The sequence below is a fragment of the Ovis canadensis genome, chromosome 1, assembly GCF_042477335.2.
Source record: "Ovis canadensis isolate MfBH-ARS-UI-01 breed Bighorn chromosome 1, ARS-UI_OviCan_v2, whole genome shotgun sequence".
NCBI classification, from domain to species: domain Eukaryota; kingdom Metazoa; phylum Chordata; class Mammalia; order Artiodactyla; family Bovidae; genus Ovis; species Ovis canadensis.
In genome coordinates, this window is record NC_091245.1 from 90,621,876 (window position 1) to 90,645,252 (window position 23,377).

The window sequence follows — 23,377 nt, forward strand, 5'->3', positions numbered from 1 at the left end:
AAATAAGATGGGGCCAAACAAAGTTGAAAGAAGACCATAAAGGGCAGAAATAGATGGACCAGAAAACAAATAGTAGAGAAGATCAACAGAGCCAGAGCTTGGTTCTTTGCAAAGACTAATAAAAGTGACAAATCCCTGAGGAATCCAATGCGGGGGTGGGGGGAGGTGGGGGGCGAGTAACCAGTGCTATGAATTAAAAAGTGGATGTTAGAACTGATCCTGCACATATTAACAAGGTAATAAAAGGATTTTATGAAATCTTTATGCCAGTAAATTTAAAATTTTTGCATGAAATAAATTCTTAGAAAAATATATCTTACCAAAAACTAACATAAGAAAAAATTAAAAATGTGAATAGCTATGGAATGGTTAAGTAACTGAATTTGTAATTAATATGAAATTTGTAAAGGAAATCCTTCTAACAAAAATACAGAATCAGATGGCTTTATCAGCAAATTCTACCAATCACTGAAGGCAGAAATAATTCTAATTTTTACACAAATTATTCCTGAGAATGTTAACAGGGCACTCCTTAACTTGGGGTTCCCTGGTAGGAAAACCTGGGTTTGATCCCTGGGTCGGGAAGATCCCCTGGAGAAGGAAATGGCAACCCACTTCCAGTATTCTTGCCTGGAAAATCCCATGGATGGAGAAGCCTGTAGGCTACAGTCTATGGTAGGCTACAGTCTATGGGGTCGCAAAGAGTCGGACATGACTGAGTGACTTCACTTTCTTCTTTCACTTTCACTACTTAATTTGGTTTATAAAGCCAGCAATAAAGGAAAAGTATTGATCAAAAATATAAGAAAAGAAGGAAGTGAACATAATGTCAGGATGGTGGTCACCCTCGTACACTATTAGTGGGAATGTAAATTGGTACATTTTGATGCCTTTGAACTGAGATGTTGGAGAAGACTCTTGACAGTCCTTTAGACTGCAAGGAGATCAAACCAGTCAAACCTAAAGGAAATCAATCCTGAATACTGAGTACATTAGAAGGACTGACACTGAAGCTGAAACTTCAATACTTTGGCTACCTGATGCAAAGAGCTGACTCATTGGAAAAGACTCTGATGCCAGGAAAGATTGAAGGCAGGAGGAGGAGGGGACAACAGAGGATGAGATGGCTGGATGGCATCAGCGATTCAATGGACATGAGTTTGAGCAAGTTCCAGGAGATGGTGAAGGACAAGGAGGCCTGGCATGCTGCAGTCCATGGGGTCACAAACAGTCGGACGTGACTGAGTGACTGAACAGCAACAAACTGGTACAGGCTCTACAGAGAACAGTATGGAGGTTCCTTAAAAAACTAAAAATAGAGCTATCATATGACCCTGCAATCCACTCCTGGGTGTATATGAAGAAAAATATGATCTGATAGGATACATATTTACCACATATATTCACCACCAATATTCACCACAGCACTGTTTACTATAGCCAAGACAAGGAAGCAACCTACATGTCCACTGACAAAGGAATGGATAAAAAAGATGTGGTATACATATATAATAGAATATTACCCAGCCATTAAAAACAATAAAATCATGCCATTTGCAGCAACATGAATGGACCTAGAAATCATCATACTGAGTGAAGCAAGTCAGATAGAGGAGAAATATCGTATGACATCCCTTATGTGAGTAATCTAAAAAGGAATGCTACAGATAAACTTACTTACGAAACGGAGAGAGATTCACAGACTTAAGAGAATGAACTTGTGGTTGCAGTAGGAGGAATGGAAGGAAGGGATGGTTAGGGAGTTTGGGATGGACATGGACACTCTGTTACATTTAAAATGGATAACCAACAAGGACCTACTATCATAGCACATGGAACTCTACTCAATGTTATGTGGCAGCCTAGATGAGAGTAAATAAAGACAGAGAGGGAGAATAGGGGAGAATGGATACATGTATATGCATGGCTGAGTTCCCTCGCTGTTCACCTAAAACTGTCACAACATTGTTGACTGGCTATACCTCAATAACTCACTTCATGGCAAACAGATGGGAAAACAGTGGAAACAGTGACAAGACTTTATTTTGGGGGGCTCCAAAATCACTGCAGATGGTAACTGCAGCCATGAAATTAAAAGACACTTACTCCTTGGAAGAAAAGTCATGACCAACCTAGACAGCATATTCAAAAGCAGAGACATTACTTTACCAACAAGGGTCCATCTGGTCAAAGCTATGGTTTTTCCAGTAGTCAGGTATGGATGTGAGAGTTGCACTATAAAGAAAGCTAAGTGCCAAAGAATTGATACTTTTGAACTGTGGTGTTGGAGAAGACTCTTGAGAGTCCCTTGGACTGCAAGGCGATCCAACCAGTCCATCCTAAGGGAAATCAGTCCTGAATATTCATTGGAAGGGCTGATGCTGAAGCTGAAACTCCAATACTCTGGCCACTTGATGTAAAGAACTGACTCATCAGAAAAGACCCTGATGCTGGGAAAGACTGAAGGCGGGAGGAGAAGGGGACGACAGAGGACAAGACAGTCGGATGGTATCACTGACTCAATGGACATGAGTTTGAGTAAGTTCCAGGAGCTGGCAATGGACAGGGAGGCCTGGTTTGCTGCAGTCCATAGGGTCGCAAAGAGTCGGACACAACTGAGCGACTGATATGAATTGAACCTCAACACATGATAAAAAGTTAAAATAAAGAAAAAAGAACAGTTGTTGCCTTTAGGCAGGAGGGAAGAAGCTGTAATTGGAAAAGGGCAGGTGGGTTTCTGGGGAATGACAATGTTGTTTCTTGACCTCAGTGGTAGTTCCCACTTATTTGCTTTATAATAAATCATTAAGATGCACATTCTGTTTTTTTATACTTTGCCTTTTATGTATTACAATTTATACTAAAATTTTTATTTAAATTTATGGAACCAGTTTCACTTAATGAGAGAACGGCATAAATATTGTTTACTTTCATTCTTAGATTTCAGTAATATTCTTGACTCTGTCTTTATTTACTCTAAACAGACTTACAACTCATATTTCTTAGAGATTATCTTTTAGAGGTTAATCCTTTAATATTTGCTAGTTTCCAAATTCCACTAACACATTATACTGAAATCTACAATTATATTTTTAAATAAAATCATATTCTTGAATACACTATACTTTCTAATTTGGAACATTGTTTTTAAAACCCAAAATTTCACCTTAGGTGATAACACACATAGATTAACCAATAATCCGTATGTTTGCAAGGTATACAAAATAAAGACAAATGAGATGAGTACGGTTTTGTCTGCGACTAAATAAACATCAATTCAGCAGTTTACCGGAAACTTCCACATCTGTTTCCTAACACTGATTATTTTAATCTGTCTTCAATCTTTGTCTAACTAGGCCTCATTTAAAACCCAGGCATCTGCCTAGATATAAGAAGCTTTTAAAGTAACAGGAAATCTGATTTAATGACCTGAAATATGAATCATCTTTCATAGGGCCAAGTCATTTTATTTCTTCTCTGTAACTATAGTAAAAGGAACAGCTAACTGAACATACCTCAAATTTTATTCTGACAGCGATTATAAAGCCTATAGTGAAATACTGGTCCTATCTACCTTTCTAAATACTTTTTAACATCCCCTTTAAGGCAAACATCAAAACATAGTGGACTAAAACAATTCTGCCTCAAATTATGGAGACCCAAAATTTAGTCTATACACTGTTATGAATCTGATTAACTTAAATAAAAGTAGTATTTTCATCATAAAATTTCTTACTTTTGGAACATGAGGATTAAATTCCACAGCTCTATGAATTGCTTCCACAGCATTAATTTCTGCTGTGCTTAATCCTCTTCTGGAGGCTGTTTCTGGAGAGAATCTATAAGAAAAGAACAAAATGAAGAAATAAATATTTAAATAGATAAATATTTTAAGTAATTAATTAAGGTAATCTAGCCCCTGAATCAAGAGGTTTCTGGTGATGGCAAAAGTCAAAGTCAAATAGCTGCTCTACTTTGGTTCAACATATAAAAGAAGGCAGCATAAGAGACAGAAATCCTCAAAGTGAAGAAAGCCTTTAGAAGTCCATTAAAGTCGCACTTTGGGCAAAGTAATGAAATAAGAAATGCTATACAAGGACATCTAGAAAATCTCATGAAAATAGAAGTATTATATTCTTAGCAAATATTCACTGAGAGGAAAAAGTCTGTGAACATTTCATTCTAATTCACATTAAGGCATAGTAATCTAAAGTGAAAGAAAACATTTGCCATTTGGTTGGTTTCTGAGTATCTTACCTGTGGAACAAAGAGAAATTCATTAATGGCAGCCAAAAATACAAGGAAATCACAATAATTCAGAATTATAATCTTAGAACAGATAACATGAAACCTATTTCCCTACCATACAAACTTATCATTACTATCACAGCTACTATGTACTGAATATACTTTGTCTAGCAATGCTTTCAGCATTTAACACACATAATCTTCACACAACCACCCTATAGTATTATTCGTATTTTATAGATGAGGAAGAAACTCAAGGTAATTAACTTGACCAAAGTTCCACAGCTGGTATGTTGTAGACTTTTAATTTGCACCCAAGTTTATTTAGCTCTGAAAACCTTGCAGTTTCCACTGTTACAGATAGTAAGAATCTTCAAAGCCCCGTAAGTTAAGGGTTATTCAACAGGAAGTCGGGGGAAAAAAGCATTTTTAAAGTCAGTGAATGAAAAACATAATGTTGATTTTAGCAGTCTTTCTAAACTTGTAGTTTTCATAACTACTTACTTATCTGAAACAGTCCTTGTCTTCAATAGTGCTGCTGTATAACAGATGGCTGCTGACTTTGGAAGGCTTATATCTATAACAATAATTTTTAATTTAGGTAAGAAACACAAAAATATCTTAAGACAATTTTTAGTAAGAATAATTCATAGTTCAATTCAACAGATATGTTGATAATAAAGCAGTAAAAGCACATGGACATGAAATTGGAAGACCTGAGTTTAAAATCTTGATTCTACTATTTACCAACTATATATCCTTGAATTAGGCATAACTTCTTTAACCTCAGTTTTCTCAAAATGATAATTTTCTAGCAGAGATGTCTGTGAAAGTCCTCATACAATGTTAGAAAGTACTCAACAAATATTTATAATAGGCTGCTTGCTGCTGCTGCTGCTAAGTCACATCAGTTGTGTCCGACTCTGTACGACCCCACAGACAGCAGACCACGAGGCTCCTCTGTCCCTGGGATTCTCCAGGTAAGAATACTGGAGTGGGTTGCCATTTCCTTCTCCAATGCATGCATGCATGCATGCAAAGTCACTTCAGTCGTGTCCGACTCTGTGCGAACCCATGGACATTAGCCCACCAGGCTCCCCTGTCCACGGGATTCTCCAGGCAAGAATACTTTAGTGGGTTGCCATTTCCTTCTCCAAATAGGCTGCTTACAATAATACTACCCATGGAAAAGAGCACTGTATAGATAGAACTACATAAAACCTCCACGTATTCACAAAGAAAAAATAAGATTAAAAAAAAATTATCAGTAGTTAAATCTAAGTGATATAACCATGGGTGATTTTCATTTTCTTCTTCCTATGTTTTTGCATTTTCTACATTTTCTTAAGTGATAGTCTTTTATAAAATAAAAAGAAATTGAGAACTATAATGAAATTATCTTAAAGAATGCCCCAAACAATGTTATCAGGAGAGTAAGACTACAGGACTCTCTTTCCAAATTCCAGAGTTACACTAGCAAATGGAGAACCAAAGAAGTAAACTTGCTTTTAATCTTCTCAGGACTCTAGAAGAGCAAAACCTGAGGACTCATAAAAATAACTGAAAACACAGAGGCATATCCAGGTTGCTAGTTTTATTTTATTTTTAATGAATAGGTCCATTCTGATTTTTCATATTCAGTCCTTAAGCTTGTTCATCATACGTATCATAAGCAGGCCATACATCTGATAAGTAACATATGGAAAGAATTTCTCACAAATTTCTCCATGAGCCTATATTACTCTAAAGCACTTCCTAAGAATTCCAGATGTTTAAAAGAAATAAACTTCTCTTTCCAAGTGTAATACATTTCAAACTTCCTAAGTCATGGGGATTCCTAAGCTAATGGGTAGGAGCTTACAACAGGACAGTATGAATAAGTGACTTATATGTATTCTGATATAGTGAAAGATATGACAAGAAACATTATGCTAGTCAGGATGTTCACAGTTTCAGGTTAAAAGCCAATGCCTTACTTAGAATGAGGAGAAAGACTATGCTTCTAAAAAATTATCTCAACTCCATTTGTGATAAACTGGCATTGTTATAATACAATAATAAAAACAGCCAACATATATTGACTTCTTACTTTGGGGAAACTAGTAAAGAAATTGAATACCTAAATTTAAGTTCAGGCTTGTCACTTACTGGCTAGGAGACCTTACCCAATTACTTAGCCTTCTTCAACTCCAGTTTCCTTATATATTAACTGGAAATAGTAAAATACTTGTCCTACCATCTCTTAAAATTGTTGTAAGCATCAGATGAGATAATAAATTACACTTTTTAACTAAAAAGCATTGTAAAATGTTGTTCTGAGTTACTCATATACACTGCTAAGCAACTTCCGTTAGCCTTCTCCATCACTCCAAAACAAATGAAGTGTATAGCACTCCATACTTTCCCAATTACCTCACCCAACATACTATGCTTCAATATAACTACTATTCATTTGTCTGTATGTTCTACCAAACTGCAAATCCTATGAGGATTAAGTCCACGTTTTCTTGTTTACCACTGTATTCCAAGTGCCTCACACAGGTCCTAAAACAAATGAATATACTTTGACAGAAGGAAAATTTCTCCTTGCAGACTTTTGCTATCAAAAGTATTGATAAAGAAGATACTTAGGGGCTTCCCTGGTGGTCCAGTGGTTAAGAATCTGCCTTGCAATTCAAGGGGACGTGGGTTCAACCCCTGGTCAGGGAACTAAGATTCCACATGCTACAGAGCAACTAAACCTGCGTACCACAACTACTGAGCCCTCCCACCACAACTAGAGAGTCTCTGCACAGCAACAAAAGGTCTGCACGATGCAGCAAAGATCCTGCACACAGCAACAAAGACTTGACCACGCGGCAACGAAGACCTGACGTGGCCAAATAAGTAAACATTTACAAAAAGAAGAAGAAACCTAATAGTAACTTGTGTCCACAGATTCTAAATACTGACTGGAAAGAATGCAAAGAGAAAGTCACAGAAATATCACAGTAGGATACCATTTGTGATCACTTTATATTGAAAAAAAGAAAAAAACCACTTTAACTATGCTATCAACTAAGAGGGGCTTCCCTGGTAGCTCAGCTGGTAAAGAATCAACTAAGAAAATTATCACTCACCATCATATTTCGCTAGAACTGCTTGGACATCTGCATAGGCCTGTAATTCTAAAAGTGATTCTAGGAGATTTTCATGGATGTTCAACATGGTAAGAGGAGGACATTCTTTCATTAACTGTATATTAAAAGGAGAAAGAGATTAAAATTATCACAAATGAACTCAATACAGAAGTAGAAATTCTTTATTAAAACTTTGGAGACTCAGCCTCTAAGAAATTTGCATATATTAAGTATCTTGTTACAAAACTATCAATTTTACAAAACTATCAATTGAAAAAAAAAAAGATTCTGGGGAATTCCCTAGTAGTCCAGTGGTTGGCGCTTCCTCTGCCAGGGCCTAAAGTTTGATCCCTGGTTGGGGAGCTAAGATGCAACAAGACGCATGGTACCGCCAATAAATAAATGTTACAAAATAAAAAGCCACACAGTGATTATGCATTAACCTAACCAGCAACTTAAAACATATTTTCAGTTTTGAAAGAATAAAGGTAAAGGTTAAGTCATCAAATTTACTTACATCTCTCATTATCTTTACGGCCTCTCTTATTCTTCCCAATTTTCTTGCACACATTGCCAGTCTTCTTTTAATATACACCAGTACATTGGTATCTCTCCCTATTTAAAAAAAACAACAAATGACCCAAAGCTATCACTTTTATATTATGACCAGCTATTTCCTTAATATATTTATCTATCAATTTTATTTGCCTAGAAGGCAAATAATTTTATACACCCTGGAAGGTTCAATTAAAATTAAATTGTGTCAGAATGGAAGAATATTAATAATTATTGAATTTGCATAATGAACAATGAATGAAAGTTAATTATATTGCTCTATTTTTATAGATGTTTGAAGTTTTTATATTAAAAGCTTAAAATATATATATGTATATATATACATATAAGATTACTTTTGACTCTAAGTAATCTGAGTACAGTATATATAAAGTAATTTGTATACACTAGGCAAGTAGATTTTACTATTAAAATAAAAGACATACATTAATAGGAAGAAATAACATGAATCTATTAAGTTTCTGTATAAACAATCTACTATTTTAATATTATCTATTATCTTAACTGACAAAAGATATTCAAAACAAAATTTATATACTAGTGTAAATTTTTGCTCAAGGGCAAAATTACTTCTACAAAGGGCTAACAAATATTTCTGAACCTATCCCATAACTAAATTTGAGATTATACAAGGACAAATGGCATGACTTTTTTACAGATGTAGTTTCATTAGTTCCAGACTTCAAGATTATATATTCCCACAGTTATGTGTTATAACAACATGCATTAATGAAACATCCTATATACATCAATATTTAGTTTAGAGAGAAAACATCCAAATTTTAATTTCCACAAACAAAAGATTTAAAACTTAACTCCCAGCAGATAATGTATTATATAAACATATTTCAATTTATTGCCCACTCTCTGCCAAAATCATGAAATTAAACCCTCTGGCCACACAATATAGCAGGAAGCAACAACATTACAGATCCTAACATCTTTGGTAAGTGTCTCAATCACAACTGGGAGAGTATGCCTAAGAGTGGAAAGAAAGGATGTCAGTTGCTATGGCCCATATGATCTCAAACATATTGTAGAGAAAAAACCACCAGAGAAAGAGTCAATACCAAGTGTAAGGCTGGTTTCTGTGCTAAAGAGCCACTCCCTGGCACTATATGGAGATATTTTTACAGTCTGAAGAGCAAACCAAATGATATATATACCTCTACTACTGCTTAGGTAGGGTGGATAAAAGTAACAGCTGTTTATCATTATTAGAAGGTTCTCTTGAATCTTGAATATTTTTGAGTTGTGTTTCTCCAATGACCGGCCCAATTCTTGCATGAAATAAATTACTGTTAAGTTTCAGAGCAGCACATCTCTCAATAACCAGAACAGATCCATTCTCTTCCACAAACATTCTCTAGCTAATACACATTTCTGTCTTGCTGACTTGAACAGATTTGTTGTATCTCATGAAGAGCAGCTAACTTTTAAGTATTAAGTTTTTTAGAATTTATTGTTTTGTGTTTTGCACATAAAGGAGGCAACTGCAGGAACTAAAAGACAGGTGAAAATTAGTTCATAGTCACTTACTCAGTTGAGCTTCATGCTGAGGACTTTGGTGCTGGCACTGTTGTGACCGCTTATAAATTGTTTCTCCTGCCTTGAGTGCCTGTTTAAATAACCTTTCAGCATCTACAATAGTTGTTGCTTCTTCCTCAGCCAGTAGAACATATGCAGTGGCACAGCTTTAAAGAAAGCAAGCAAGACAATTTTAAGGAAAATGGTAAAGCAAGCAGTTTCTTTCAGTTCAGTTCAGTCGCTCAGTCATGTCCAACTCTGCAACCCCATGAACTGTAGCATGCCAGGCCTCCCTGTCCAACACCAACTCCCCAAACCCATGTCCATTGAATCGGTGATGCCATCCAACCATCTCATCCTCTGTCATCCCCTTCTCCTCCTGCCTTCAATCTTTCCCAGCATCAGGGTCTTTTCCAATGAGTCAGCTCTTCGCATCAGGTGGCCAAAGTATTGGTGTTTGAGCTTCAACATTTGTCCTTCCAACGAACATCCAGGAAACATCTCCCTTAGTATGGAGTGGTTGGATCTCCTTGTAGTCCAAGGGACTCTCAAGAGTCTTCTCCAACACCACAGTTCAAAAGCATCAATTCTTTGGCGCTCAGCGTTCCTTATAGTCCAACTCTCACATCTATACATGACCACTGGAAAAACCATAGAGTTGACTAGACGGACCTTTGTTTGTAGTTTTTTTGAGGTATGTCTATTTACATAACATTTCCCTATCTTTACCTAAACTTTCTGTAATAGGGAAGAAAATTTTCTATTCTATTACAAGTTAATCACTAAAGGGATGTTGCCTATAAACTTAAATTATACATAATAATACAACTCTCAGAATTCTGCCTCCCAGGATATGAGCATTATGCTAAAAGACTTTTATTTAGCTCACAGGAAATATCTTGGCCAGGCCCACCTAGGAGGAAGAAATTAACACACTCCTCCAGAGGTGGATGGGAACCAGGAAATATTTGACTTCACTCCTTCCCCTTTTAGCATAAAAGAAGATTGAATTCTAACTCAGGTAAGAGAGTTCTTTGTAAGCATAAATGCACCATCTTCTTGATTTTCTGGCTTTCAGAATAAAGCTGTTATTCCTTGCCCCAACAACTCATCGCTCAATTATTGGCCTGTCATATGGCAAGCACTCACTACGAGGTCGGATTTGGTAATAAATTTCAGTTATTCATAAACACTTGCTATTTTTTGTTTCTGTTCTATTACTGTTGTTATACCCCTCTTGTAAAGAGGTATTAAATTGTGTTTTTCATTTTTATTTCTCTTATGATGAGTGACATTGAGCACCTTTTTAAGTACTTTTTGGTCATTTATATATCTTCCTTGAAAAAAATGTCTATTCAAATCCTTTGCCCATTTTTAATTGGGTTGTCTTTGTTACTGAGTTGTAAGAGTTCTTTCTATGTTCTGAATACTAGGCCCTTATTAAATATGACTTGCAAATATTTTCTCTCAACCTGTGGTTTGCATTTTCACTTTTTTGACAATATCCTTTGATTGCACAAAAGCTTTTAATTTTGATGAAATCTAATTTATCAAACCATCCCCAAGAAAAAGAAATGCAAAAGGCAAAACAGTTGTCTGAGGAAGCCTTAAAAATTAGTTGAGAAAAGAAGAGAAGTTAAAGACAAAGGAGAAAAGGAAAGATATACCCATTTGAATGCAAAGTTCCAAAGAATAGCAAGAGGAGATAAGAAAGCCTTCCTCAGTAGTATCAATGCAAAGAAATAGAGGAAAACAATAGAATGGGAAAGACTAGAGATTTCTTCAAGAAAATTAGAGATATCAAGGGAACATTTCATGCAAAGATGGGCAAAATAAAGGACAAAAATGGTATGGACCTAACAGAAGCAGAAGATGTTAAGAAGGGGTGGCAAGAATACACAGACGAACTATACAAAAAAGATCTTCACGACCCTGATAACCACGATAGTGTGATCACTCACCTAGAGCCAGACATCCTGGAATGTGAAGTCAAGTGGGCCTTGATGCTTAGAAAGCATCACTGTGAATAAAGCAACTGGAAGTGATGGAGTTCCAGCTGAGCTATTTCAAATCCTAAAAGATGATGCTGTGAAAGTGCTGCACTCAATAGGCCAGCAAATTTGGAAAACTCAGCAGTGGCCATGGGACTGGAAAAGGTCAGTTTTCATTTCAATCCCAAAGAAGACAATGCCAAAGAATGCTCAAACTACCATACAATTCCACTCATCTCACATGCTAGCAAAGTACTGCTCAAAATTCTCCAAGTCAGGCTTCAATAGTACATGAACCATGAGCTTCCAGATGTTCAAGCTGGATTTAGAAAAGGCAGAGGAACCAGAGATCAAATTGCCACCAGTTGGAAAAAGCAAGAGAGTTCCAGAAAAACATCTACTTCTGTTTTATTGATTATGCCAAAGCCTTTGACTGTGTAGATCACAACAAACTGGAAATTTCTTCAAGAGATGGAAATACCAGACCGCCTGACCTGCCTCCTGAGAAGTCTGTATGCAGGCAAGAAGCAACAGTTAGAACTGGACATGGAACAACAGACTGGTTCCAAATTGGGAAAGGAGTATGTCAAGGCTGTATATTGTCACCCTGCTTATTCAACTTATATGCAGAGTACATCATGCAAAATGCCAGGCTGGATAAAGCACAAGCTGGGATCAAGATTGCTGGGAGAAATATCAATAACCTCAGATACACAGATGACACCACGCTTATGGCAGAAAGCAAAGAACTAAACAACCTCTTGATTAAAGTGAAAGAGGAGGGTGAAAAAGCTGGCTTAAAACTCGACATTCAAAAAACTAAGATCATGACATCCGCTCCCATCACTTCATGGCAAATAGATGGCGAAACAATGGAAACAGAGAGACTATTTTCTTGCGCTCCAAAATCACTGCAGATGGTGACTGCAGCCATGAAATTAAAAAGACGCTTGCTCCTTGGAAGAAAAGCTATGATCAACCTAGACAGCATATTGAAAAGCAGAGACATTACTTTACCAACAAAGGTCCACCTAATCAAAGCAATGGTTTTTCCAGTAGTCATGTATGGATGTGAGAGTTGGACTATAATGAAAGCTGAGTGCTGAAGAATTGATGCTTTTGAACTGCGGTGTTGGAGAAGACTCTTGAGAGTCCCTTGGACTGCAAGATCCAAACAGTCAATCTTAAAGGAAATCAATCCTGAATATTCACTGAAAGAACTGATGCTGAAGCTGAAACTCCAATACTTTGGCCACCTGATGCAAAGAACTGACTCCTTGCAAAAGACCTTGATGCTAGGAAAGATTGAAGGCAGGAGGAAAAGGGGACGACAGAGGATGAGATGGTTGAATGGCATCAGTGACTCGATGGACATCAGTTTGAGCAAGCTCCGGGAGCTGGTGACGGACAGGGAAGCCTGGTATGCTGCAGTCCATGGGGTCACAGAGTCGGACATGACTGAGCAACTGAAATGAACTGAATCTCTATTACTCCCTCCCTTCTGCCTCGAGTTTAGTTGGCTCTTCATTTTCTAACTCCTTGCTAAGTCCTTGATTTACGATCTTTTTTCTTTATTAATGTAGGTATTTACAGCTATAAATTTTTCTCTGAGCATGTACTGCTTTTGTTGTATTTCACGATTTTTGATATGTTATGTTTTCATTTTCACTCATCCCAAAGCATTTTTCTAATTTATCTTGTGATTTCTCCTTTGACATTATTTGTCTATAGAGTTTGTTGTTTAATTTCCACACATTCCAATATGGTAAATTTCTGAACTTTCTTCTGTTACTGACTTCTAGTTTCATTTCACGGTAGTGAGGGTAGATAGTTTATATGATTTCAATCATTTTAAGTTTATTGAGAATTATTTATGTCCTAACTACAATATATCCTGGAGAATGTTCCATGTACACTTTGGGTATATGGAAATGTTGGGTAGATATCTGTTAGATACAGTCGGTTTAGAGTATTGTTTTTTCAAGTCTTCTTTGTGTATCTTTTTCTAGTTATTCTATCCATTATTGAAAATGAGGTGTTGATGTCTTCAACTATTATTGTTGAACTCTTTATTTCTCCCTCAATTCTCTCAGTTTTTGGTTCATACACTTTGGGGCTCTCTTATTAGATGTATACAAGTTTATACTTGTAGTATCTTCTTGATACATTGAACTTTTGTCATTATATAATGTCAAACTTCATCTTGTAAAAATTTTTGTCTTAAAGTCTATTTTGTCTGGTATTAGTTTAACCACTCCATTTTTCTTTGGTTACTATTTGCATGGAATATTTTTTTCTACACTTTCACTTTGTACTTGTGTCTTTGAATCTAAAGAATGAATCTCTTATAGATAGCATATAGTTGGACTACTTTTTTTCCCTATCCATTCTGCTAATCAATGCCTCTTAACTGAAGAACTTAATCTATTTACCTTTAAGTAATTAGTGATAAGGAAAAAATTGTTTCCTCCATTTTCCTATTTGTTTTCTATATAGCCTGTCTTTTTTGTTGTTATTGTTCTCATTTCCTGCATTATTGCCTTCTTTTGTGTTAGATATTTTCTAGTATACCATTTTGATTCCCTTATTTCTTTTTATCGTATTTTTTATTTCTTAGTGGTTAACAGTTAACAATTATATTTAACAACTTACAAAAACCAAGAATGAATTAATAATAATTTAGTTTCAATAGTTTCAAAACTTTGCTCCTATATAGCTCCTCCCCCCTTATGTTGTTATGGTCACAAATTGCAACTATATAAACTGTACATCCATCAACATAGATTTACAAGGACTGTTTTACACAGCTGTCTTTTAAATCATATAGATAAAAAGAACTTCGAACCAAAAAAAAATTAATATTGACTTCATTTCCCTCTGTAGTTATACTTCTGGTGTTCTTTACCGCTTTGTGTGGACTCAAGACTGTCTAGTATCATTTTATTTCAGCCTGAAGGCCTCCTTGTAGGTTTCCTGTAGGAGGAGTTCAGGTCTACTAGCACTGAACTCTGTTTTTGTTTATCTGGGAATGTCGTTGTCTTCTTTTTTTTTTTTTTTTTTGAAGGACAGGGTTGCTGGACACAGAATCCTGAGCTAACAAGTTTTTTCTTCCTGAACTTTATATTATCCCACTGCCTTATATGGTTTCTGATGAGAAATTAGCTGTTAATCGTTTTTAGGATTACTTACACATGATGAGTTGCTTCTCTCTTGCTGCTTTCAGGTATCTGCCCTTATTTCTGGCTTTTGAAAGCTTGATTATAATGTATCTCATTGTGGATATCTTTGAGTATGTCTTCTGTGGGGTGCATTGAGCTTCTTTGATGTGTAGATTCATACCTTTCATCAAACTTGGGATCTTTTCAGCCAGTATTTCTTCAAATAGTCTTTTTTGCCTCTTTCTATCTTTCTGGAACTCCATTATGCATAGGTAAGTATGTTTAACAGTGTCCCACAGGTTTCTTAGGCTCTGTTCTCTTTGCTTCATTCTTTTATTTTTGACCAAAATCAAGTTTGCTAATTCCTTCTTCTGCCTGTTTAGATCTGCTGCTGAAACTCAATAGGAAAATTTAAATTTCAGTTAATTTCTAGAATTTCTATTTAGCTTTTATTATTTCTACCTCTTTACTGATATTCTCTAATCTGAAACAGATTCTCATGGTTTCCTTTGATTCTTTGTATATGGCCTCCTTTACTTCCTTGAGCATATTTTAAATAGTTGATTTAAAGTTTTTGTCTAGAAAGTCCAAAGTCTGGGCTTCCTCAAAGGCAGTTTCTATTTATTTCCTTGTCTCTGTGAAAGGCATATTTTGCTGCTTTGTATGTCTTATAATTTTTTTTGTTGAAAACTGGAAATTTAAAATAACATAATCTAGCAACTCTAGAAATCAGATTTCCTCTCCTCCCCAGGGATTGTTGTTGTTGTTTGTTTAATAACTTCTGAACTGATTTTGTAGTTTATATTCTCTATCATGAATGACTAGTGAAGTCTCTGCTCTTTTAGCATAATGGTTAGTTAGTGACTTGATAGAGATTGCCTAAACCCCTGAAATCACAAACAAAACAAAAAACAAGTCTTTGCAGATGGGTTCTGTGTGTTAAACGGGGCATGCCTTCAACATTCAGTCAGGCAGTTTACAACTCTACCTTAGCTTTCACTTTCTGTTTGTGCAGAACCTGAAAGTTAGACAGACATGAGAGCTTAGGGACTTAAGTCTTTTCTGAGCAAGTGCCCAAACTTGGGCATGTGTGTAGCTGTTGAGATTCCTAGGAATACGTGGAAGCTTTTAAAAATCTTTATTTCTCAGTTTCTCATTCCTCAGCCTTTCCTCCCAAGCTTTCTAGTTTGTCTATTGTTTGCCTGTTGTTACCCCTTGCTCCTGGCAGCAGGCCCTAATACATTTGCCGTTAAATATTTTCAACAAATGCCAGCCCACTCACCCCACTAACTGCACCCCCTCCCCTAGTATAGCTGTGTCAGTGCTGGGAGAGTTTCAAATTAACCAAAGTAAAAAAGGCAAGCCCTCAGAGCTGGTCCTTCATGGGTTCATCAGGCCAATCAGACCATTTTAGACCACAGTTCTTTGAGAATATGATCCAGTCTGCTTCCTTTGATAGACGGAATTATACCCAGAAGGGTGATTGTTGTCTTCAAGGCTACCACTGAGCTAGGGGATGGACGATGGGGTTCAGTTCAGTTCAGTTACTCAGTCGTGTCCGACTCTTTGTGATCCCATGAATCACAGCACACCAGGCCTCCCTGTCCATCACCAACTCCCGGAGTTCACTCACACTCATGTCCATCGAGTCAGCGAGGCCATGCAGCCATCTCATCCTCGGTTGTCCCCTTCTCCTCCTGCCCTCAATCCTTCCCAGCATCAGAGTCTTTTCCCATGAGTCAACTCTTCTCATGAGGTGGCCAAAGTACTGGAGTTTCAGCTTTAGCATCATTCCTTCCAAAGAAATCCCAGGGCTGATCTCCTTCAGAATGGACTGGTTGGATCTCCTTGCAGTCCAAGGGACTCTCAAGAGTCTTCTCCAACACCACAGTTCAAATGCATCAATTCTTCAGGGCTCAGCCTTCTTCACAGTCCACTCTCACATCCATACATGACCACAGGAAAAACCATAGCCTTGACTAGACAGACCTTAGTTGGCAAAGTAATGTCTCTGCCTTTGAATATGCTGTCTAGGTTGGTCATAACTTTTCTTCCAAGGAGTAAGCGTCTTTTAATTTCATGGCTGCAGTCACCATCTGCAGTGATTTTGGAGCCCCCCAAAATAAAGTCTGACACTGTTTCTACTGTTTCTCCATCAATTTGCCATGAAGTGATGGGACCAGATGCCATGATCTTCATTTTCTGAATGTTGAGGTTTAAGCCAACTTTTTCACTCTCCACTTAAGTTAAAAACATCAAAAATAAATAAATAAATATGGATCTCTTAAAGAAATTCAGTTATTTCTTAAAATTGATTAAGCATTCTCCAGGTTGCAATAAACTTTTGATTAGTTTTCAGAGTCTCAATAAACTTGATTCACTGCTTGTTGAGTTCCCTACACTGACATTTCTGTTCTACCTTGGGTAAGTCTTCTTAATAAGGATTAATACATCTGTAGTACAGGAGAAAGGAAGAGTATGGGGACAATGCTAAATTCACATTATTCAGGAGGCATTCCTTGATAATCCCAACTGGGCCCACTTTTTACTCTTGGCATTTATTTAATATTAGATCAATATTATTGATCTGTTTTATTTAAATATTAAGTTCACTTATACTTTTTAAAATATAAAGTTGATAAAAGGAACTTTAAAAAAATAAATGCTTCTAACATTAAAAATAATAAGGTTAGAGCCATGTTTTTCTTATTTTGTATTCCCTTCCCAATCCTCCAATCCTACTAGCAACTACAGGTCTTAGGACTGAATGAATGCTTTCAGTGAATGATATAAATGAAAAACAAAATTAAAATGGGTGGCATAAGTATTTTAGTACTCTAACTATCAAGTATTATCATCAACTAGATCAGTATTCTCCTTTTTGAAAAATATTTCTACATAATTTCTATTCAAAAGCATAGAAGATAAGTCTACAATTTCAGAAGCAAAAAACAAATGTCAATGAACACTGCAAATTTTGTCCCTAGTATGCAAAAAGAGAAAGGGGACTATTAATGACTCCAAATATCTTAAGGATAGAAAAATGGAAACAAAATCATTTGCCTGGGTTTCCTTCAAAACAAACTTATTTTCCATATATTATATTTCAAACTTACTCATTGTTCAATTCTAAAGCTTGATAGGCTGCTTTGATTCGAGCTGGAGGATTCCTTTCTCTCCATGCCTTCTGCATAACTGTAGGAAAAACATTTCAAAAAGTAGATGAGATGCAAACATAAATTATCATATGCAAAACATACAAAGAATGATTTAGAAAAATAAACAAAGATTTAAATAACATGTTCTTAAACATAAACAACAAACTGGGGTGATGGCTCACATTAACCTTAAGTTTACACTAAATTTGAGAGCTTACATAATAGAAATTAATTTCTCTGATTTATATGAATAATAACACAGGTGGTACTCAATCAAGTTAACTATATCATTATTATACATGAACATTTATATATCTAAATGTATATTAAAATTGACATCAGATTATAATTAATGAAATATTCTTGTTCTTTTATCCTTTTGGAAAGGTTCTATGGAACTGCTAAAAATACACAAAAACCTTAAAAACCAAAGTTTTTATCTAATCAAAGATTCAGTCCACAAAGAACGCTTAAATTTGTATTTTATATTAAAGGGGGAAAAATGAATTAATTTAGGATATAGTACATTTATGGAAAATATGAGTCTCTACTAAGAGTCAAGAAAAGCCTGAATTAGGATCTCTCTGGAATAACAATATTAGTTTTGTTATCATTTACTATACCAAATTGAAAATTTCACATTAAGCAAAGTTTCTTTAAAATTAAACAAACAAATAAAGAAGATCCATGAAACTATTTGGTCTATTTCAAGTTTGATAAGAAAAATAGAGAATCTATGAATGTTGCTTTTGGAAGGAACCTACAACTGTCCAGAAAGAATAATGTGGAAAACGTTTGAGTTTTCCTTTGGAAACAAAATATTAGTCTTGGCTTAGAAAAGGAGACAATATATTCTACTTGTGTAACAAAAATACATTTCTCATATCAAATATGTCACTAGCTAGCTGACAGCTAATGCTTCCTGAACTTGACAAACTGATGCAAGTCAGCACCCATATGATAATAACCAGGTAAAGAATAGCATTCTGCTTAAACATTAAAATATTACCTAAAAATCAAATATAATACTTAACTTCCATTTTTAATGATGAGGCTCTGTTCCATAAGTTACATAATATTTTCAGGTCCAATTTTGACACTGAATTTTTTATTAACAATTTAAATGGTTACCTGGTACTCTAGCATATTAAGTATACATAGTAGTTTATTTAACCAGTTCTCTTCTGATGGATAATTAATTTTTTGCTAATATAAAAATACTATGATAACCATCTTTTAACATCTATCTTTGTATACCTGGCCAAATATTTCATTTTTAGAAGTGGAATGGTTAAAAACGTATGCATCTTTTAAAAGACTTTGGATATATATATTCCCAAATTCCTCTCAATGAGATTGTATTAATTCACATTTTTTCAGGCAGTGCAGGAGAGTGACTATTTCCCCACTTCCTTAATAACACTGAGTAGTGTCAATCTTTGCTAATTTAATACGTGAAAACTATCTCAGTTTCATTTGTATTTCTTCTATTCCTAGTAAAGTCATCTAATCTACCATTAAGCATTTATTTTTTTGTTATTCATATGTTTTCAAATGCTCTATCCAGACTTATTATCCCTTACAACCAATGCAATTCTAAGCTAAAAAGGAAACAGGAAATAAAGAAGAGGAAGGAAAATATTTACTTCCCTCTAAAACAAGGTTTAGAAATCATTTAGTATTCAACGGTTGATTTAGTACTTAACTGCTAATTTATTATAGTCTTCAAAAGTTCTGAACTGTGTTAAGAATTTGTGATATGCTTAAGAAATAACACTAGCAGTTAACAATTTAATCAAATTTATCTATTTTTCAAGTTAAATACTATTCTAATACGCTAACAAGCAGAAGGGACTACCATTCAATCTAAGACCAGAGTCAGAAACAGAAATGCCTTGAGACCTTGCAGAACTAAAAGCACATGCACTGTCTAAAAGAGAGAATCACAGTTCAGGTCTAACTGATTACTGCCAAGTGGAAACATGAGTCCATATTTTCCAACTTAAAATTGTAAATCTGGAGTTTAACGTTAAATAGCCTCTTGATTATGTCTGTTCACTACCTAAATAAATCAACAGAGTAAGAACAAAAATCTACTAAGTTAGTAATTACTAATGACAACAGTCCGTCTAGTCCAGTGGTCATGTATGGATGTGAGAGTCGGACTGTGAAGAAGGCTGAGCGCCGAAGAATTGATGCATTTGAACTGTGGTGTTGGAGAAGACTCTTAGAGTCCCTTGGACTGCAAAGGAGGTCTAACCAGTCCATCCTAAAGGAGATCAGCCCTGGGTTTTCATTGGAAGGAGTGATGTTGAAGCTGAAACTCCGATACTTTGGCCACCTCATGTGAAGAGTTGACTCATTGGAAAAGACCCTGAGGCTGGGAGGGATTGGGGGCAGGAGAAGAAGGGGATGACAGAGGATGAGATGGCTGGCTGGCATCACCGACTCGATGGACATGAGTCTGAGTGAACTCCGGGAGTTGGTGATGGACAGGGAGGCCTGGCGTGCTGCGATTCATGGGGTCGCAAAGAGTCGGACACGAATGAGTGACTGAACTGAACTGACAATAGTCAAGAGAAGTTTCTCACATCACACATACAGACACATTTTTCTTTTTTTAATATAAAACTATAGACATAAATCATTATATTTATATAAGTATCTGTAAAGATCAATATGGAACCAGTAGTCCATTTCTGGATTACCATTCATGGATGAAGTCTAGTTCAGCCTTTAATGGGGATTTTTCATACCTCTGGAAGTACTACATAAAACTCTGCAATGACCAAAATGGGACACATAATTTTAAGAGAATCAACCTCTAAAGCTTCAACTTTACATGACTCTTTCCTGTGTCTGATCTAATTGAAGAACGTTCCTCTGATTAGTCTATGTGTTACGCTGGTTTCTCTTTCCTACCCAACACAGGCTCCTTGCCTCACCCTGCTCCTTTAAAGATATATTACCTATTCTTACTTCATAAAAGAAAAGCTTACTTTTCACCCATCCTGAATCTTTCCAAGGTGCATTGCCCTAGAGTGTAAAAATGTACAGGTGCCTCAGGAACTAGTTTGGGTTTCAGAGCAACTGTTTTTAATCAAGAAACCTATAATAGAGATTTGTGCCATTCACTTATTTAACAGGGAAGCTCAGTATTAGAAATACAAGGGGCTACCCTCATGGCTCAGCTGGTAAAGAACCCACTTGCCAATGCAGAAACTGAGTACTCTGGCTGCTAGAAGTTCTGAATTCAAGTATATTGTAGAGTGGGGAGGGAGTAATAATTTTTACCAGTTCCATTTATCAGCACCCTTTCTCCTCTTACTATCAAGCACGCCCTGTCCCTAAGGGAAGGTTCTCTCATAGTAAGGCAAAGAAAGCATTAGTAAGGGATAATAAAGGCAGCGGAATCTTGTTTTGGCCAAGTGATAAGCTCAAGGCAAGGCTCCAAGACTTACCTATCTTTTCATCTTAGAATCTGAATTCAGAAGAGAGATGGTTGTCATAGGGATGAATGCTAACATGTCTATTTGAATTTAAAAAATGAAGTCAGACTTCTCTGTCAGAAAATATGTCTGATTTGGTTGACAGGAATGACAATGAGAACTCACCCAGCCAAATAAGCTTTATGGAGGACCTTTTTCAAAGCTGAAAGAGCCAAATATGTAGCTCTACGAATTTGACAAAAATATAAAGTACAAGATTCCATTTAGAACTATGTGGTCAAAATAAACTTACATTTTTAACAAAAAAATTACACAAAACTGTTCAGGACTGGGGGAAACAGAGACTCTTGGAGGGCACAAACAAAATCTTGTGTGCACAAGAACCCAGGGGAAAGGAGCACTGACCTCACAAGGCTGAGCCAGACGTGCCTGTCAGTGTTTGAGAGTCTCCTGCAGAGGCATAGGTCAGAAGTGGCCTACTGAGGGGATGGGGCACTGGCAGCAGCAGCCCTGGGAGGTGTGTGTTGGCACAAGTCCTTTTTGAAGGTTGCCAGTAGCTAACTGTGGCTCAGATCATCAGCTCCTTACTGAAAAATTCAGGCTTAAATTGAAGAAAATAGGGAAACCATTAGGCCATTCAGGTTATGATTAGACAGTGCTCAGTTGTGTCTGACTCTTTGCTACCTCATAGACTGTAGTCTTCCAGGCTCCTCTGTCCATAGGATCTTCCAGGTAAGAATACTGGACTGGATTGCCATTTCCTTCTCCACCTGGATCTTCCCAACCCTGGTGTCAAACCCAGGTCTCCTGTGTGTACTGCACTGCAGATGGATTCTTTACCTCTGAGCCACAGGGGAAGCCCCAGTGAAAGTGACAGAGTCAAGGGATTAGATCTGGTAGACAAGAGTACCTGAAGAACTACGGACAGAGGCTCATAACACTGTACAGAACATAGTGACCAAAACCAACCCCAAGAAAAAGAAATGCAAAAGAAGAGAAGTGGAAAGAGAAAGGAAAAGAGAAAAGGAAGTGGAAAAGTGGAAAAGAGAAAAGGAAAGATATATCCAACTGAATGCAGAGTTCCAAAGAATAGCAAGGAGAGATGAGAAAGCCTTAAGTGAACAACGCAAAGAAATAGAGGAAAATAATAGGATGGGAAAGACTAAAGATCTTTTCATGAAAATTAGAGATAGCAAGGGAACATTTCATGCAAAGATAAGTAAAATAAAAGGCAGAAGAGACAAAGAAGTGGCAAGATCTTAATGACCCAGATAACCACGATGGTGTGGTCACTCACCTAGAGCCAGACACTCTGGAGTGTGAAAGTGCCAACTCACTGGAAAAGACCCTGAAGCTGGGAAAGATTCATGGCAAGAAGAGAAGGGGGCAACAAAGAATAAAATGGTTGGACAGCATCACTGACTCAATGGATGTAGTTTGAACAAACTCCAGAAGATAGTAAAGGACGGGGAAGCCTGGCGTGGTGCAGTTCACGGGGTCACAAAGAGTCGGACATGACTTAGCAACTGAACAACATAAAGTGCCTGGGAAGATTAAATTAGTATCTTTATATAAATTGCTTAGAACAGTGCTTCATATATAATAAGTATTATACAATTGTTAGCTATTATTAATGAAACTGCTTAAGACATCTGTAACATCAAAGCTATTCAATCACTTATATCTCCATCAGAGAATAAATATTAATATTTACAGTACACCAGGCAGTGTGTCAGATGATAAGGATTCAAAGATGACAAGTATAGTCTCTTATTTCCAAAGTTTCACACATTAGGGAGGACAAACATTAAAGCAACATCATAATATTAACAAATAAGTGCTCACAGTTGAATAAACTAACTAAAATTATTTTACTGAGGTTTGGACCAAGTACTGTTGAACTGCAGAGAAGATCAGAGAAGGCTTCCCAAAGAATAAGACTTTTAATTTTGAATGATAAAAGTAGAAGCATAGATAAGGTGGAAGAGGGCAAAATAGTTGTGATAAAGATCCCTGTCAATCAGTTGGACACGATTCAGCAACAAAATAACAACTTTAAGCCAAATATTTAAGAGTCTCCATACTCACTTCTACAGAAAAGATTAGAGAGAACTAAACTCAGACACTTCTATGATATTGCACAACTTTACA

General features: G+C 36.3%; 1 protein-coding gene across 30 annotated transcripts in view; it reads right to left on the reverse strand.

Annotated features, from left to right (window-relative positions):
• The window catches only part of ST7L (suppression of tumorigenicity 7 like), a 140,942-nt gene that overhangs the window by 101,477 nt on the left and 16,088 nt on the right, over positions 1 to 23,377 (reverse strand). For 25 of the 30 annotated variants that reach the window (XR_011259092.1, XM_069600685.1, XM_069600610.1 and 22 more), the window contains 6 exons: positions 17,736 to 17,814; positions 9,483 to 9,637; positions 7,885 to 7,982; positions 7,368 to 7,482; positions 4,753 to 4,825; positions 3,737 to 3,839 (listed from right to left, as the gene is read on the reverse strand). Coding sequence is in view for 28 of the 30 variants with exons in the window: in XM_069600685.1 (XP_069456786.1) it covers positions 3,737 to 3,839; positions 4,753 to 4,825; positions 7,368 to 7,482; positions 7,885 to 7,982; positions 9,483 to 9,637; positions 17,736 to 17,814 (623 nt within the window). In the remaining 2 variants the exon portion in view is untranslated. Of the gene's footprint in view, positions 1 to 3,736; positions 3,840 to 4,752; positions 4,826 to 7,367; positions 7,483 to 7,884; positions 7,983 to 9,482; positions 9,638 to 17,735; positions 17,815 to 22,523; positions 22,581 to 23,377 lie in introns of all 30 variants that reach the window. The other 5 variants (XR_011259075.1, XM_069600559.1, XM_069600480.1 and 2 more) reach the window with 1 other exon arrangement.